General features: G+C 45.6%; 1 protein-coding gene across 1 annotated transcript in view; it reads right to left on the bottom strand.

Moving 5' to 3' along the window:
* Positions 1–5,475: 5,475 nt before the first annotated feature.
* Positions 5,476–15,517, bottom strand: part of Rgsl1 (regulator of G protein signaling like 1) — a 67,673-nt gene continuing 57,631 nt past the window's right edge. Inside the window, exons 17-22 of the mRNA XM_057769136.1 lie at positions 14,724–14,862; positions 14,375–14,499; positions 11,049–11,158; positions 9,254–9,349; positions 6,220–6,292; positions 5,476–5,512 (exon numbers count right to left, since the gene is read on the bottom strand). Coding sequence (XP_057625119.1) covers positions 5,476–5,512; positions 6,220–6,292; positions 9,254–9,349; positions 11,049–11,158; positions 14,375–14,499; positions 14,724–14,862 — 580 coding nt within the window. The remainder of the gene's footprint in view (positions 5,513–6,219; positions 6,293–9,253; positions 9,350–11,048; positions 11,159–14,374; positions 14,500–14,723; positions 14,863–15,517) is intronic.

The following is a 15,517-nucleotide window of genomic DNA, read 5'->3' as shown; positions in this document are numbered from 1 at the left end:
TTAAAGGCGTGCGCCACCACCGCCCAGCAGAACCAAAGTCCATTTCTTACACACCAGCAATGAGCAAGCAGAGTGGGAAATCTAAAACCTGGCTCCATGAGTGCCAACATCTCCCCAGATGAACTGCTTAGTTACAAATATTAAAGTGCATAAGTATGAAGCATATGGGGGAGACTCTGAAACCAAAAAAAAGCAAATTATCCCACGTTCACGGACAGATTCAACATGGTGAAATGTTAAGGTTTTGATCCAGTACAAATCCTGTCAGGACACCAGTGCTTTCTTCGGCCTTTGCAGACGGTCCTTTTACCCACGAGGCCCGGGGTCATCCTAAACTGAGAACCCCATGTCTCTCCGTCCCATGGTTCCTTGTGGCCTCTGGGCTTTCCCACATCCACTGGCCCCGTGCAGGTTTCTAGTCCTCAGCATACGAGTGAGTTTCTAAATATTTGGACAGATGGAAGCTTAAATGAAATCACAATGGACCTGGAATTGTCGCATGAGGTCACCAAATGCCTCTTTAGACCAACACCGAACACAGCAACCCCGTTTTATACAAACCACTCCTCTCCCTTCCTTCAGATGCGATTCCTCCTCTTTCCTCTTGGTCTCACTTTACCTGCAGGCTTTCAAACTTATAGCGCTCCATCGTCTTTAGACAATCCAGAACAGGGCCTCAGGACGGCCCGCCCCCAGGGCACGCCCTTCCTTGCTGAGCACCCGGCCCCAGCTGCAGCTCTAGAGTTAGGGGTTCAAGCTCTCAGGTCCATGCAATCATAGGTTAATTATAGAGGTCAATTATAGGTCACTAATTAAACTTAAATATCAAACAAAAACCAAGTAATTCTTTTAATATAGCTTTTTAAATATACATTTGGACACGCTTGTGATAAAAATTATTCATTGCTCATCTTAAATTCATATTTATCTAGGTTTCTGTGTTTTTTCATAGTTGTAAAAAATACCTGAGAACAATTTAAAGGGGTATTATTTATCCCGGCTTACAATTTTGCTTTGTGTTTCATTTCATACTCATTTAATCTTTTTTTTTAATTTAAAATTTTTCTTTTTATTTATTCCTTGTGTCTTTCACATCATGCATCTCAATTCCATTCATCTCCCCCATCCCTTCGTATCTGTCCTCTGCCCTTGCAATCTCCCCCCCCCCCCAATAAAATAAAATAAAATTTAAGAGAAAAGAAGAAACTAAAGATCTCAACATGGAAGCTGCAGTGTGACACAGTGAGTCATGCAGTAAATCCTTTTATCCATACATCTTTACTTGTGAGTGTTCACTGCAGAGAAGCATTGGTCTGGTTCAAGGCCTCTGGTTTCTGCTACATGATCAATGCTGGGCCCTCACTGGGACTCCTCTTTGGTATCCTGTTGTTACCCTGTGTCATGGAGATCCTACAGCTTTGGGTCTGCAGGACTGGCCCCTTCATGTGCTGCAGCAGCTCATAGATGGGGAGGATGTTGGGGTGGGCCAACTCATAACCCTGGTTCTAGGCTGAGTAGTTGCAGGGTTGATCAGACCCTTCCCCACCCCTCCTCAGCACTAGGGTGAGCTCTCCAGCATTGCCCTGGCAACCGCTCACCCACCCTACACCATCAGGAGAGGTTTAGAGGCCACTCTCCCAAGTGCTGCAGCTGGTGAGGACGACATCTCCCCTGCTCTTATGACCTCAGGGCCAGCTCTCCCACTCACCACAGGTGGCAAGGGGGCATCTCTCCCCCACCTATGCCACCATATGGCAGATGGGGGTGGCACCAGATCTTCTGTTCATGGCTCACCCATGCTCTTGTCAACAGGATCCGCTCCACTTGCTGCCCGGACAAAGGGCAGGGCCCACTTCCCTGAGTGCTGCAGCTGGCAAAGGGGAGGGTCAGCTCCCTCACCAGCTGCAGGTGATAGGAGCAAGGAGGGAGGATCTCTTCCCCTTGCCCTCACCACCCACCACAGGCAAAGGTGGCAGTACCATTTAAACCACTCTCATGCCCTCAGGGCTCACCCACAGCCCTGTCTACAGGGTCAACTCTACTGTGCTGCCCAGGCAAAGTGTAGGACCTGCTCTCCTAAGTGCATCACCTCGTGAAGACAAGTTCTCCCTAGTGTTACAGCCAGTGAGGAGTGGAACCAACTCTGTATAGCTTTATCTTCTTGGCCTTTGGTGGTATCAGGAGCCAAGGACACTAACATAGACCATGGCTACCACAGGGCCATGAACCCAAACATAACCCTGGATGGCCATGGAGTCATCCACGTCAACCTGCTGCTCACCGCTTTCACCCCTTCAGATCTGCCTCTGCCCACAGGACACGAGCCATTCTGTCTCTCTCCCCCACACCAGACCATACATATGCTCACCATACAGTGCCCCACTGCCCCGTGCCTTGCAGTGTTTTCTCCTCAGAGTCCAGGGCGGACTGCCCCAGGCATGCTTGTGGGTGTCTTTGTCCTGCTCACTGGCTCACAGTTTTAAAGAGTTCAGTTCACAGATGCTTGGCCCAGCTTGGGCCAGACTTAATGGTGGTGGGTAAGCTCTCTCAACTCACATCAGAGGGAAGCAGAGAGAGTGAGTACAGGAAGAGGCCAGAGAAAGCTGGATCTCCAAATGACTTCCTTCCGCTGTCTAGGTCCACCTTCTACCCTTCATCACTTCCCAATAACAGCACCAAGTAATGGATTCACTGGTGGATTGACCCTTGGTTAGGTCAGAGCCCTCAGGAGCTAATAGTGGCTGGGTAAGCCCATCACACCAATACAGAATTAGATGCCTTACTATCTCTAAGGTTGCTCTCAACCCAATCAAGTAAAGATTAACCACTACACCAGGTGTCTTGCATTTAAGAAAAAAATGAGAAGATACTAGGGAATTAAATAATACAGGGCCTGTATGTACTAAGCAAGTGCTCTACCACTGAACTACATACTCAGCCCACTTGTTTTACAAATGACTTGTAATGGTATGTGTTTGCGGGACACAGTGTGAAATTTCAACTTGTGTATATAATATGCATTGTCTGTATCAGGCCCTTGTCATGTCTATGATCTCATTTTATTATTTCTTTGTTGGGAGCATTCAAAATCTTTTCTCCTATTTAGAGGTATATTGTTATCAGCCACAGTCACCATGCCACATTATAAAATTTTAAACTTTTTTCTTTCTATTCAACTGTACCTTCTGCTAACCACCTCGAGTCACCCTGATTTCCCAGCTTCTGGTTACCGATACCTTATCCTTTATTTCTGTGGGCTCAGCTCCCTTAGCTTCAATATATGAGCTAGAATGTAAGAACGTAAGTAGGGCATATCTTTTATTCTGGCTAATGACCTACAGCCCTGGTTACTGTGTAGTGTGAGGCTGGTACCCCAGGGTGCTGTGCACCCAAGCCACTCCCTCTTCTTGAGGAAACATCTAGATCCAATGGCAGTGGAAATGAGGGAGAGATGTCATCACACCCGTCACGTCGCTCTGTGATGTGTGCACAGGCTTCTCTGAAGGCGGAGGCTTATTCTTCAGTCTCTCTTGCCTTTCTTCTTTCTGTCTCTTTCGGCCACTCCTTAATCTGAACAGCTGTATGAACTTCCTAAAGAAAGAAAAATCAAAGGGCTTGAATTTTGAGCACCAAGAATCATTGGACTAGAAAGATATCCACAGAGGAAACAGTTCTTGTTTCCTCTTTGCTGCGGTTGTCATGAGTGTAATTGATCGTTGATTGATTTTCTGGTAATAGGTCAGGAAACTCTATGGTCAGGAAAAGGGGCAGCATGACTTCGTGGTTTGTTTTCTCTACTACTTTCCCAGCAGCAATCCCAGTTCATTTACTTGTGCATTTGGTACCCATCGATGGGGAAACTATTAATGTGTCATTGTGTCATGTACTGGAGGTACAAAGAAAAATAGGACATGGCCTTTACCTGCAAATTATACAGCCCATGCCTATAGGCTAAGCTATATGAGTGTATCCCTCTATTATGATCGAGAAAACAACACAAAGAGCTCTCAGATGAATGAAGCCTGTCTTTCCTTTCCTTACGTGAGACTCATCTACTGCCAACATGTAGGAGTTCAGTCATGTCTTAATCTACCTGGAGGGCATTTATCATGTGACAACCCCCCAAGTCAGCATTTTACTTGATCCCCATCAGTCTCCTTGTGGGTATCCCTACATCCTCTTCAGGCCTCTTGTTCTTTTTTGATTAAGGTATTTCCAGGGACCTCAATTCTAGTAACTAGACTCTCCACTCCTTCCCTGGCATCTTAATTTTAACCTGACATTTCACAATTAGAATTCTGTTTCATTATCACTATTCTTGTTAGGAAGTCTTATTCTTAAGTTTCAGCTCTGTGAAGCAAGGGAAGCTTCATTTTTTTCTTCTGAGTCTTTCTTGTGCTGAGTACTTGCCTTGGATGGGTTGTCTTGGGGGCTTTGAGTTACTCTACTTGAGCCTTGCCTACCTCTGACCTCCTCTGTAGCCAAGTAAGGCCTTTCCCTACCTACTTCAACCCCAGTCTCATCAGATGGCTTCAGTCCCAGGGGCTATAAACCCTGTTGAAACATCATAACGTGTTTCATCCTTTGGGAAAGGCTGTCAGTTCAGGACACATTTGTGGGCATTTGAAAGGATTCTCTAGTAAACTTTGTAATTCTGTTTTCCATAGAATCATTAAGCTAGTTGTTCAGTTCCTTCCAGTTGAGGGACTGTTCATAAATTCCTATCATTTTACTCCTGACTTTTTTTCAACAGGCATTTTAAAATAAGTCTAGTTACTCTAAAATGAAGGCCATTGCTTAGGTGCTTTGGTTAAAAAACATTATGAAAAATCCATGAGCTGTCAAGGGAACAGAGCTCAGGGAAGAACAACTGTTTCCATGCATGGGAAGCTGCAGGGATGTGCACCACAGGATGGGAACACAACAAAGAATGGGACGTGGCATGTTCAGAAAGTCACTTTCCTGCTCAGCACCCCAGCTTCTTCACCTGTCTAGAAGCCAAGATTTACCGAGACAATGGATGGGAGTCATTGTGCAAATGGAGCTGAGAGTAATCACACATCACTTGGTGTGGTACGCAGTGATATCATGCATCCATCCATCCGTCCGTCCATCCATCCATCCATCCATCCATCCATCCATCCATCCATCCATCATGAGATTTCTCAGCAACCCAGAGCCAGAATTTGTATAAGGCTATGGAACTCTAGATTAATGTCTTAAGCCCAGGTCAGGTGTCTTAACCCACCAACTCACAAGCCCCCCAGCATCAGGGAGGGCACAGGGCACTCTCATACTTTTTGCCCACACCTTACCCATTGCAGTCTGGTCTTGCTGTGTTTGGGCTGCCCCATTCATTCTCCTACTTGATCTTTGCAGATGGTGCCAGGACATTTCATTTCTGACCCAAAAGGGTTCTGTCCGTGTGAAAAGGCTGCTAAGGAATGAGTCGCCTCTGTTCTGGGCCTGACTTGATTACTTTTTCTCCTTTTTGATGAAGGACAGTTTTGGTCTAAAAGAAGAGATAAAGGGGGAGCAGGTGAGGCTGATGGTTCAATTGACAAAGTGCTTGCTGCCCGAGCATGGGGACCTGCATGGGGATTCTGAGCATCCATATCAAAAGCCAGGAGTGACAGCGTGTGCCTGAAATCCCAGTGCTGGGGAGGCAGAAGCAGAATGATCCTTAGGACTCACTCGCCAGCTAGTTTAGCTGAATGGGTGAACACGAAGTCCAGCGAGAGATGCTGCTGCAAAAAAATAGGGTGGAAAGTGACTGTGGAAGATACCTAGTGTTGACCTTTGGCCTCTGCATGCTCAACCACAAATGTGCATGTGCACCTGTACACATGTACATATAGACATGAAAGTGTACACATATATCAGAGGGGGAATGGGGGAGGGGGAAAGAAAGAGAGAGAGGGAGAGAGAAGCCAGCCAATAAAATAAAATAACAGGAATTACACAAATGCTGGTGTGTAGCAATTTCCTTTAGAAATGGCAATCCCCACAATATGACGAAATGCCTAACAGGAGGTGGGCAAAGACCCACACAAGAGATCACCCTCCCCGACTGCTGGGACCTCAGCTACTCTGAACTCCACCTGGTTCTCCATGCAGGGCAGTGTCAGAACGTGGAACTGCACTCTGGGAGTTGATCCTGTCATCCATTGTGCATGTAGACATAACATCTCTGGCCAAGGATGTCTAGCCCACACCTACCTCAGGGCAGAAGGACCCAACTGCAAGGAAGACATGGCAGGTCGGCCTGGCTGGGTGAGGATGCTAGAGGAAGCTTAAAAGAGATACAAAGGAGAAAGTCAGAATGCATGGCTCATGCTACATTCCACCAAGAGAAAGACCCCCTCCCCATCTGTTGTTCCTCCTGTACTCTTATGGGGATCAACTGCTGTGAATAGGTCAGATACAATATTGGCTTCTTATTCATGCTTATTTCTAGAGTAGATTTTTTGTCATTTTAGAAAAGATTTTTATTTAACAGATTATGTACTAAAGGTGTGTCATATGAAAAAACTAAAAGCATGGACTAATACGATTAATTTTTTTTTTTTTTTTTTTTTGGTTTTTCGAGACAGGGTTTCTCTGTGGTTTTGGAGCCTGTCCTGGTACTAGCTCTTGCAGACCAGGCTGGTCTCGAACTCACAGAGATCCGCCTGCCTCTGCCTCCCGAGTGCTGGGATTAAAGGCGTGCGCCACCACCGCCCGGCTACGATTAATTATTTTTATAAACATTATTTAACTATTTTGTGTCTTAGTTGCTGTTTTATTGTTCTGAGGAGAAACCATGCATGAGGCAGCTTATCTAAGACAGCATTTAATTGGGGCTTTATTCACAGTTTTAGAGTCAGCCCATGATCATCATGGTGGAAAACAGACAGGCATGGAGTTGGAGCAGTAGCTGATGTGGGATTCCCCTCTGTATGCTGTGAATATGTTTTATTACCATTGGTTAATAAAGAAGCTGCTTTGGCCTGTGGTAGGACAGAATATAGGTAGGTGGAGAAACTAAACTGAATGCAGGGAGAAAGAAGGTGGAGTCAGACAGACACCATGTAACCGCCAAAGGAGTAACATGCCGGCCCTGGTAAGCCACAGCCTAGTGGCAATACACAAATTAATGGAAATGGGTTAATTTAAAATATAAGAGCTAGTTAGGAATATACCCAAGTCATTGGTTAAGCAGTGTTGTAATTAATGTAGTTTCTGTGTGATTATTTGGGTCTGGGTGGCTGGCAACAAAAGAGCAGTCTTTGTTTACAAGTAGTTGAGAGCATTACATCCTGATCCACAGGTGGCAAAAAGAAAACCATTAGTCCCGACATGAGCTTTTGAAACCTCAAATCCCACCGCTTGTGACATACTTCCTCCAACAAGGATACACTCCCAATCCTTCTCAAACCCTTCCACTCTCTGGTGACTAAGGATGCAATTATATGAGACTATGGGGGTTTGGAAATGCTTTGCTTTCCTGAATACCAAGTGGCACCTTGTTGTAATAGCATTGCAACATGAATATAGGCCCTGACATTCTTACTTTTTGGTTACTCAAAAAATATACTGGTATTCTTGGAAGTTAAAAAAATGAATGTTTGCCGGGCAATGGTGGCGCACACCTTTAATTCCAGCACTCGGGAGGCAGAGGCAGGCGGATCTCTGTGAGTTCGAGACCAGCCTGGTCTACAGAGCTAGTTCCAGGACAGGCTCCAAAGCCACAGAGAAACCCTGTCTCGAAAAACCAAAAAAAATAAAATAAAAAATAAAAAAATGAATAAAAAATGAATGTTTATGAATGAGTGTAATTAGGAATATATTTTATCTAAAGTTTTAAGAATTCTTCTCTTTCTCCTCCTTCTCATTCTTCCTCTTTTCCTTTTTGAGACAGTGTCCCTCTATGTAGCACTGGATGGCCTAAAACTCACTATATAGACCAGGTTGGCCCCAAACTCAAGAATTCTGGGATTATATAAATGCACTACCGTGCCTGGCCCTATTTTATTATTCCTAATTAGGTGTGACTTGGTGTGTGTGTGCCATGTGAGAGCAGGTGCCTTCAGAGAGAGAGGTGTCAGATCCTCTGCAGCTAGGGTTACAGCAATTGTGGCTGCTGGGAGGTGAACTCAGGTCCTCTGCAGGAGCAGTACACATTCTTAATCACTGAGCTACCTCTTTAGCTCAGTAATAGTTCTTATTTGATGGCTATCAGGATCTAAATTTAGAGGTATCTTCATTCTATATAAATACATATTTTCATAAAATAGCTATGATCACAGTTTTATGTCTTTTAGGTTTTGAATTATAATGGCCACATACATGGATTAAGTCAGTAAATTGTTATTGGGTTTGAAATTTATTAGTAATATCCAGAGGGTGCATTCTACTTTTGTTGTAAGACACGTTTTGATGCAAAGTTATCTGCTTTCCCCTTCCAGAGAAGGGACTGGACAAGGGAAGGTGATATCAAATGCTGTAGGGGTGTCCTGAAGACCTGGTTTGTGGGAGTCTTATTTTCTTGTCTTAAAAGATTTTTCATCTGGATCTAATGTCAGCTATATAGACCCATGGAAGTAAAAACAGATTGAAAATGAACACTAGAATTACATTTGTACTGACATTTCCCACCTTAGAGAAGCAGAAAAGGGGCAACCCAACTTCCTCCCCCAAGCAAAAGTTAACAACTGGGAAAGAATGGAAGGCCTTCTGGGAGAGGCTGTGTGGAAACAGGCTTGGCAGTGAAGTCGACTCCTAGGGGCTGAAGATAGGAAAGAGAAAGCATACACTGTGCTCCCGACAAGGGAGGCAAGGGCCAGGGGATTTGCTACGGTCATGAGGAGCTCATAGTGGGAGCCTCCAAGGAGCAAAAGGTATAGGATGGAGACGCTGTCCAGCAGGTAGACCACGTGTAAGGAGAAAGCAGGTGGTGGCCTCTTAGCAGAGATGGCGTGTGATGCCTGACATGGGCACAGAGAGGCTTATGCACCTTCCTCAAGGGGCTGCAAATGAACCAAGGAGGAGGTAAGGTTATCCAGGTGAGAGCTGTGCACAGAGCCTGGGGTGGGGGCCGGAGAAGTCCTCCTCACCCATCTCTACTGCTCCCAAGCTGTACAGCCTTGAGCAATTCATCTCCATTGGAGGGCCTTAGGCTCTTTACAGTTACTAAGAGAATGGGCTAATATGAACTCTGGACCGCTCTCCAGTCAGCCAGGGAACTTTCGCAATCAGTAAAGCTCCAACTCACAGTTTTGGATTGAATTTGCCACGGCCTCCCGGGTCTGCTGAGGTCGAAACCATTCAACACCTCTGAGCAAGGTGAACCTTAAGACAGCGTGGTCACCTGGGAAGAAAAAAGGAAACACATTCAAACTCTAGAACATCATCCAAAAAACAAAGCAACCAATCTTACGGAAGAAAGCTCTCGGTTAACGCTCACAGGTCATAATGCTAAGGACGGAGCATTACTGATAGGCAAGCCTTTGTGTCTGTGACCTGGGGTCTGGGCTGAGAACCGGAAGCAGAACTCCGGACTCCTCAGCTCATGTGACTCATTTTATCTGATGATGTCTAATGAACTGGCCCTTCACTCTCTGCTGCCCCCCTTGAATCCCAGCAGAAGCTTCCTCTTGTCAGGGCATTTTAGAGGCAGAAGGTTCCTTAGGCCTTTTCCTTTTGTGAGTTGCCAGTTTAGCTGGGCAGGTTCTTGCCATGAGAGACTCCCCTCTTAACCTTGGTACTGACCAGGCCTCCCCTAGGTTTCCTTTTCTCCTTTTACACGAGACTTAGCTCCAACACTAAATTTCTGAGGACCAAAATTTCCATGACCAAAAGCGACTTGGGGAGAAAAGAGTCTATTTCATCTTAGAGCTTACAGTCCTTCGTGAGAGGGAATCAGGGCAGGAACTCAACAGGACTCTGGAGGCCAACACTGAAGCAGAGGCCACAGAGCTCAGCCTGCTTTCTTATACACCCTGGGACCACCTGCCCAGGGATGGCACTGCCCCTGGTGTAGTGGGCCTTTCAGAATCAATCACCAGTGGAGAAGACTCCCTGCAGATATGCCTACAGGCGGTCCAATAGCATTTTCTCAGTTGAGGTTTTATTTTCCCTGATCACTCTGGCTTGTGACAAGTGGAAAAGAACAGTGTAACTAGCACAAGGAGCAAGAAAACACTGAGGGTGAGAGGGCTAATGGGGTAGAATGGTGTGTGTGCGTGTGCATGTGTGTGCATGCACTTGTGTGTGCGTTATTTTTATATTGCTGTGATAAATATAAAAGTGTTTAATTGGGCTTATGATGTCAGAGGGTTGGAGGCTATGACAGGGCGAGAGCTCCCATCTTGATCCACTGCCATGAGGCAGAGGCACACTGGGAAGGGTAAGTGACACACCTCCTCCAACAAGGCCACACCTCCTAGTCCTTCCCACACAAACAATTTCACCAAATGGGGACTAATACTCAAAAATATGAGCTTATAGGGGCCAGTCTCATTCAAACTACCATATATATGCAGTATATACACATATACATGCACACACATATACACACACGCCTATACACACATATATGTTATATAAATATATATTAATAATAAATATATCCCATTAGTCGTCATAGCACCCAGAGACAATCCTACCAATACTTTTATGTTAATTTCTAGTTTTCCCTACCTTTTCATAAAACTATATGTCTATGTGTGTATCTGCGTATGCATAAAAACATGGACATTTATGACCACGTATCTAGTTTTCACACTTAACTCTATAAAATAGATACTTCTTGAATAGTAAGGTTTCTATGGCGACAGTTGGAAGGAGCCTCTCAAAGAGAGCCGAAGAGGTCACCATTGCCAGGTGCTCAGCAGCTGAGCATCCTGGGAGCCCCTCATCACTGATATGACACACGATAGTTCCCAGAGGGCCAAGTTAAAGTGCTGGACACTGCACTAGTCACCGCCTTTGTGTCCTGTCAGACACGTGTTCCCTCCTCACATGTCTCTGACTGGAGAAATAGGGCTATAGGTCTGAGGTGAACTTACCTCCACTCCATGGTGGGTACCTGTATGTAGACTTGGGAGGGGATCTTCCATCCTTAAACTTTTTCCCCATGTACTCTTCATAAGAGCGTGCTGCCTTCCAGTTGCAAAACCTGTGGGAAGAATGACTTCAGGTCACACAGAATGACTGGAACAAATAAGGGCAGCTTGAGTGAAACCAGTCCTTCCAAACTGTGGGGGGCAGAGAGAGACAGAGAGAGAGACAGAGAGAGACAGAGAGAGAGAGAGAGAGAACGCTGCATTGGGATTGCTGCCTACCAAGGGCATTCTTTGTCCAGGGCTCACTCCAGTGAAGGACTGACCTGCACACTGTGTGGGTGACTTCCTTTTGGAACCATAGTGGATGCAGTCTGTGGAGGGGCCACAATGCCCAGCCCAGGTTGCAGTCAGCTGTGCTCACCTGAGTGTCAGGCTACACAGCCTCTGTCTGATCCCTTACTAAATCATCCGGGGACCCAGTGGGGTCTCCACACGTCCTTTCCTGGAGAGCCTCATTCCTTCCCTGATTCCTGCAGGCCTTTCCCTGGAAGATAACTGGCTCCTCAGAATTCTGCACTCACCATTGCTTCCCTGATGCTTTGGCCCCTTCCTCCCAGGACCCATCAGTTGCTGAAACTAGGTTTAATGGTCTGCATTTGCACTTCCTTTGCTTGAGTGGGCAGGGGTGTGGGTCTTGCCGGCTCCCATCTCCCTGCTCCCCAAGGGTCCCAACATGTTATCACGGCTGCTTTGCTCTAACATGCAAAGATGCATTGTTTATGGAAGGAAGGGGACGGAGACTCTCATCCTGCTTTAAGCACTTCCTAGGTGATTCTCAGCTAGTCCCTTAGCAACTTTGAACCTATTTCCTCATGTGTGAAACACAGACCTCAGTGCTTCATCCCCACTGTCTTCTTGTGACACGGAGTGTTCATCTGTGGTGAACACATCATCACAGTTCGCCCAGTGCAAATATCAGTAAGTTTAAGAGCAGGTGAAGAGTCGGCTTCAGAAACGCCACAAAGTAAATCTAAACTTCCTAAGGACATAGTGGGGACAGGGAAGCTAAGCACTAAGTTAAATAAGGAGGCACACATAGTTTCTAGAAGTTTCTGACCCTTCAAGAAACCTCAAGATAAATTTCTACAAAACCCTGGATAGGAAAAGTAGAAATAAGTTTGGAATAACAAGTGGTATTTAAAAGGATTCATTGCTCATCTTAAACCAAGATTTTATGCTGCTTTAATTTTTTTTCTTTTCTTTTTTTTTTTTTTGATTTTCGAGACAGGGTTTCTTCGTAGCTTTTGGTTCCTGTCCTGGAACTAGCTCTTGTAGACCAGGCTGGCCTCGAACTCACAGAGATCCGCCTGATGTGCATGCAGTACCCATGAAGGCCAGTAGAAGGCAGCAAATCCTCTGGAACTGGAGCTACAAACAGTTGTAAACTGCCATGTGGGTGCTGGGAACTGAACCCAGGTCCTCTGGAGGAGAAGCCGGTGCTCTTAACCACTCATCAATCTCTCCGGTCCCTATTTGCTTTTAATATTTATTTTGTGAGATAATACAAGTACATCATTTCCCCCTGCCATTTCTTCCCTCCAAAGCCTCCCCTGTGTCCCTCTTTGCTCTCTTCTAAATTCACAGCCTCTTTTTTCACTAATTGTGACTACACGCATATATGTACATGCACATATGTTGTTAACTATAACCTGTCCATCCCGTGTAATATTACTTGTGTGTATATTTTCAGGGCTGACCATTTGGTGTTCTCTTCCCTGGGGAATATGTTTTCTTCCACTTTCAGTATTTCTTAGTTGCCTGTGGTTCTCCGTGGAGGACTGAGGCCGTAGGGACTCTCCCCTGGCCACGTTAGCATGTGTGTCTGTATCGTCCTTGTTCAGCTCATGTCTGAGCAGTCATGTTGGTTCCTCTTTATGGGTATAGCTTCTGATGTTGCTAGGAGACACAATCCCACAAAAACTATACCTTTATTTTAATGAAGGGCACATTTTAAAAATGTACTTTTATTTGTGTGTTGTGTGTGTGTGTGTGCCTATTTGCCTGCATGTACACCATGTGCATACAATGCTCCCAGAGGGGACAGTAAAGGGAGCCATATCCCCTATAACTAGAGTTATATAGGTGGTAGGTGGTTGTAAGCTGCCTGATGTGAAATTGATTTCAGGTCTTCTACAAGAGCTCGTAACTGCAGATCTATCTCTCCAGCCCAACCCCCCCTCCTTTTAAGGAAACCCTATTATTCAGGGTCACAATATGATATAAGTACTCCCATTAGGCTTCTGTGATGTTCTGAATGAAAATGGCCCCCATAAACTCATAAGGAGTGGCATTATTGGAGGTGTGGCCTTTTTGGAGTAGGTGTGGCCTTTTAAGAGGAAGTGTGTCACAGGGGTAGGTTTTAAGCTCAAGCCAGGCAGTGTCACCCTCTCTTCCTGTGGCCTGTCAATCTGGATGTAGAATTCTCAGCTACCTCTTCCATACCACGTCTGCCTGCATGCTGTCATACTTCCTATTACGATGATTATGGACTAGACCTCTGAACTGTAAGCAAGTCCCAGTTAAATGTTTTCCTTTATAAAAGTTTCCAATGTCATGGGTTCTCTCCACTGCAATAGAAACCCTAACTAAGACAGCTTCCTTAGGGAAAATTTTGGCCAGCTATGGTATCATTGGGGTTGCACACCACTTGGGAACCAGGAGAAGGCTCTGATGGGAGCCAGAGCTGGCAGTCAGCTGAGACATCTCAGATCAGATTTTGAGCACAGTTCTGGGCAGGACAGGTTATGAACCAGGGGCACAGGTTGTGTTTGGTCTGTAGGTATTTTTGTCCATTTAAGTTTTGAATTTTGACCCTCGTAGTCTCCTTGTCAGGTTTTCATTCCGAGTTACTTGGTAGATTTGCTTGAATTCTGGGAGAGCGGCAATAGAAAACTGACTTTTCTCCCAGGAACTGTGCCTCTGGGGTGATCATGAGAATTGGACAGAATGCTAAACTGCTCTGGCCTGCTTCCTCCATGAGGTTCTTTATTATAAACAGTTCCTGCCTTGACAGACTTTATCCCTTAGGAGCTGTGGTCTACCTCATGCTTAGTGGGAAAGTCTGGGCATATCACATGCCCCTGATCCAAAAATGCACAAGAAAAAGAGAGGCGTGGGGTCTGGCATTGATCTCTTCTGTCTGTCCCTTAGCTCAGTGCAGGATGGAGTGTAGAGGGTAGGGTGAGAGCAACCATCTTAGCTCTTCATAGAACTGGAAATTGTGGGACACAGGAAGACAGAAAACCCACCAGCTAAGAGAACTTAAGTACCTTTTCCAGAAGTACATGATGACAGGGAAGACAGACATGATAGCCCCATGGAAGATGGTCCGATCTAGGTGGCCTTCTGTAATGGCAGCCAAGATGACATCTTTCTGAGACTCAGAGATGTTGACCTACCCATAGGATGGGAACATGTCATCATTAGGGGTTCTAGGAAAGGAAAAAAACTTCTCTTGACCCCTAACGTCCCTTAAAACACCGCCTCTCCAGAAGGCAGAGTGTCCTGTGGATTTGTTAGGTGGGCATCTTGTTGACCCAGGACTTATGAGGCACCCACCAATTCAGTCTTAGGGTTTTTATGGGGGAAAGGGTCACAGTGGAGCTGGAGACCCCTTACCCTCAGCTTTGGAGGGACATCAGAAATCAGGAAAAGCTTTAGAATAATGTTAAGTTTGGACCGCATCAGGATGATGTCATTCTCATTGTATGCTCTATTGATCTGCAGCACGTGAGCTGAACTCACCAGGTCATTAAATCTACAAGAGAGGCATATGGAAGAAATCAACAAGAGGCGATAAAAGCAGGTGCTGGGTAGGGTGCCTGGCTCAGATCTATTTCTGGCAAGAAAAGGGCAAGACTATTTCTGAGCCAGATTGGGGTGTCATTCACTCAATCTCAATACTTCCTTTAGCAAAACCTGAGCACAAGGCCATGTGTCGGGTCATGGACCAGTACTTTGTATGGTACATTTCTTTACCACAATCCCCATTCCCATCCCTTCTTCATTTCATGGTCTCCTAGTCTGGAAGAATGTCTCACCTATGACTAATTCAAGAACTTCAGGGCTCTCCTGCTGTTTGCCCACCTGGACTGGATGGAAGCCAACCCTGAGCTGCAGGTGGATTCTCCTCATGTGGGGCGCCTTAGGGAATGGCTTAGACTGCACCTCAGTGGTGATGGGGTGGGCACCAAAGCCTTCCCAGAAGAAGAGTAACAGTTGGTTTCAGGCTTTTTGTAGTTATCTCTGGTTGTGCTACACCAGACGTTCCCAACCTTTCTATTACTCTGACCCTTTAATTCAGTTCCTCATGTTGTGGTGATCCCAGCCATAAAACTGCTTTTGTTGTTACTTCATAACTGTAATTTCGTTACCTTTATGAATCACAATGTAAATATCTGATAGGCAACCCC

The sequence above is a fragment of the Chionomys nivalis genome, chromosome 5 (assembly GCF_950005125.1).
Source record: "Chionomys nivalis chromosome 5, mChiNiv1.1, whole genome shotgun sequence".
Taxonomy (NCBI): domain Eukaryota; kingdom Metazoa; phylum Chordata; class Mammalia; order Rodentia; family Cricetidae; genus Chionomys; species Chionomys nivalis.
Note: the sequence above shows the minus strand (reverse complement) of the source record. Positions and strands in the feature narration are given on the sequence as shown.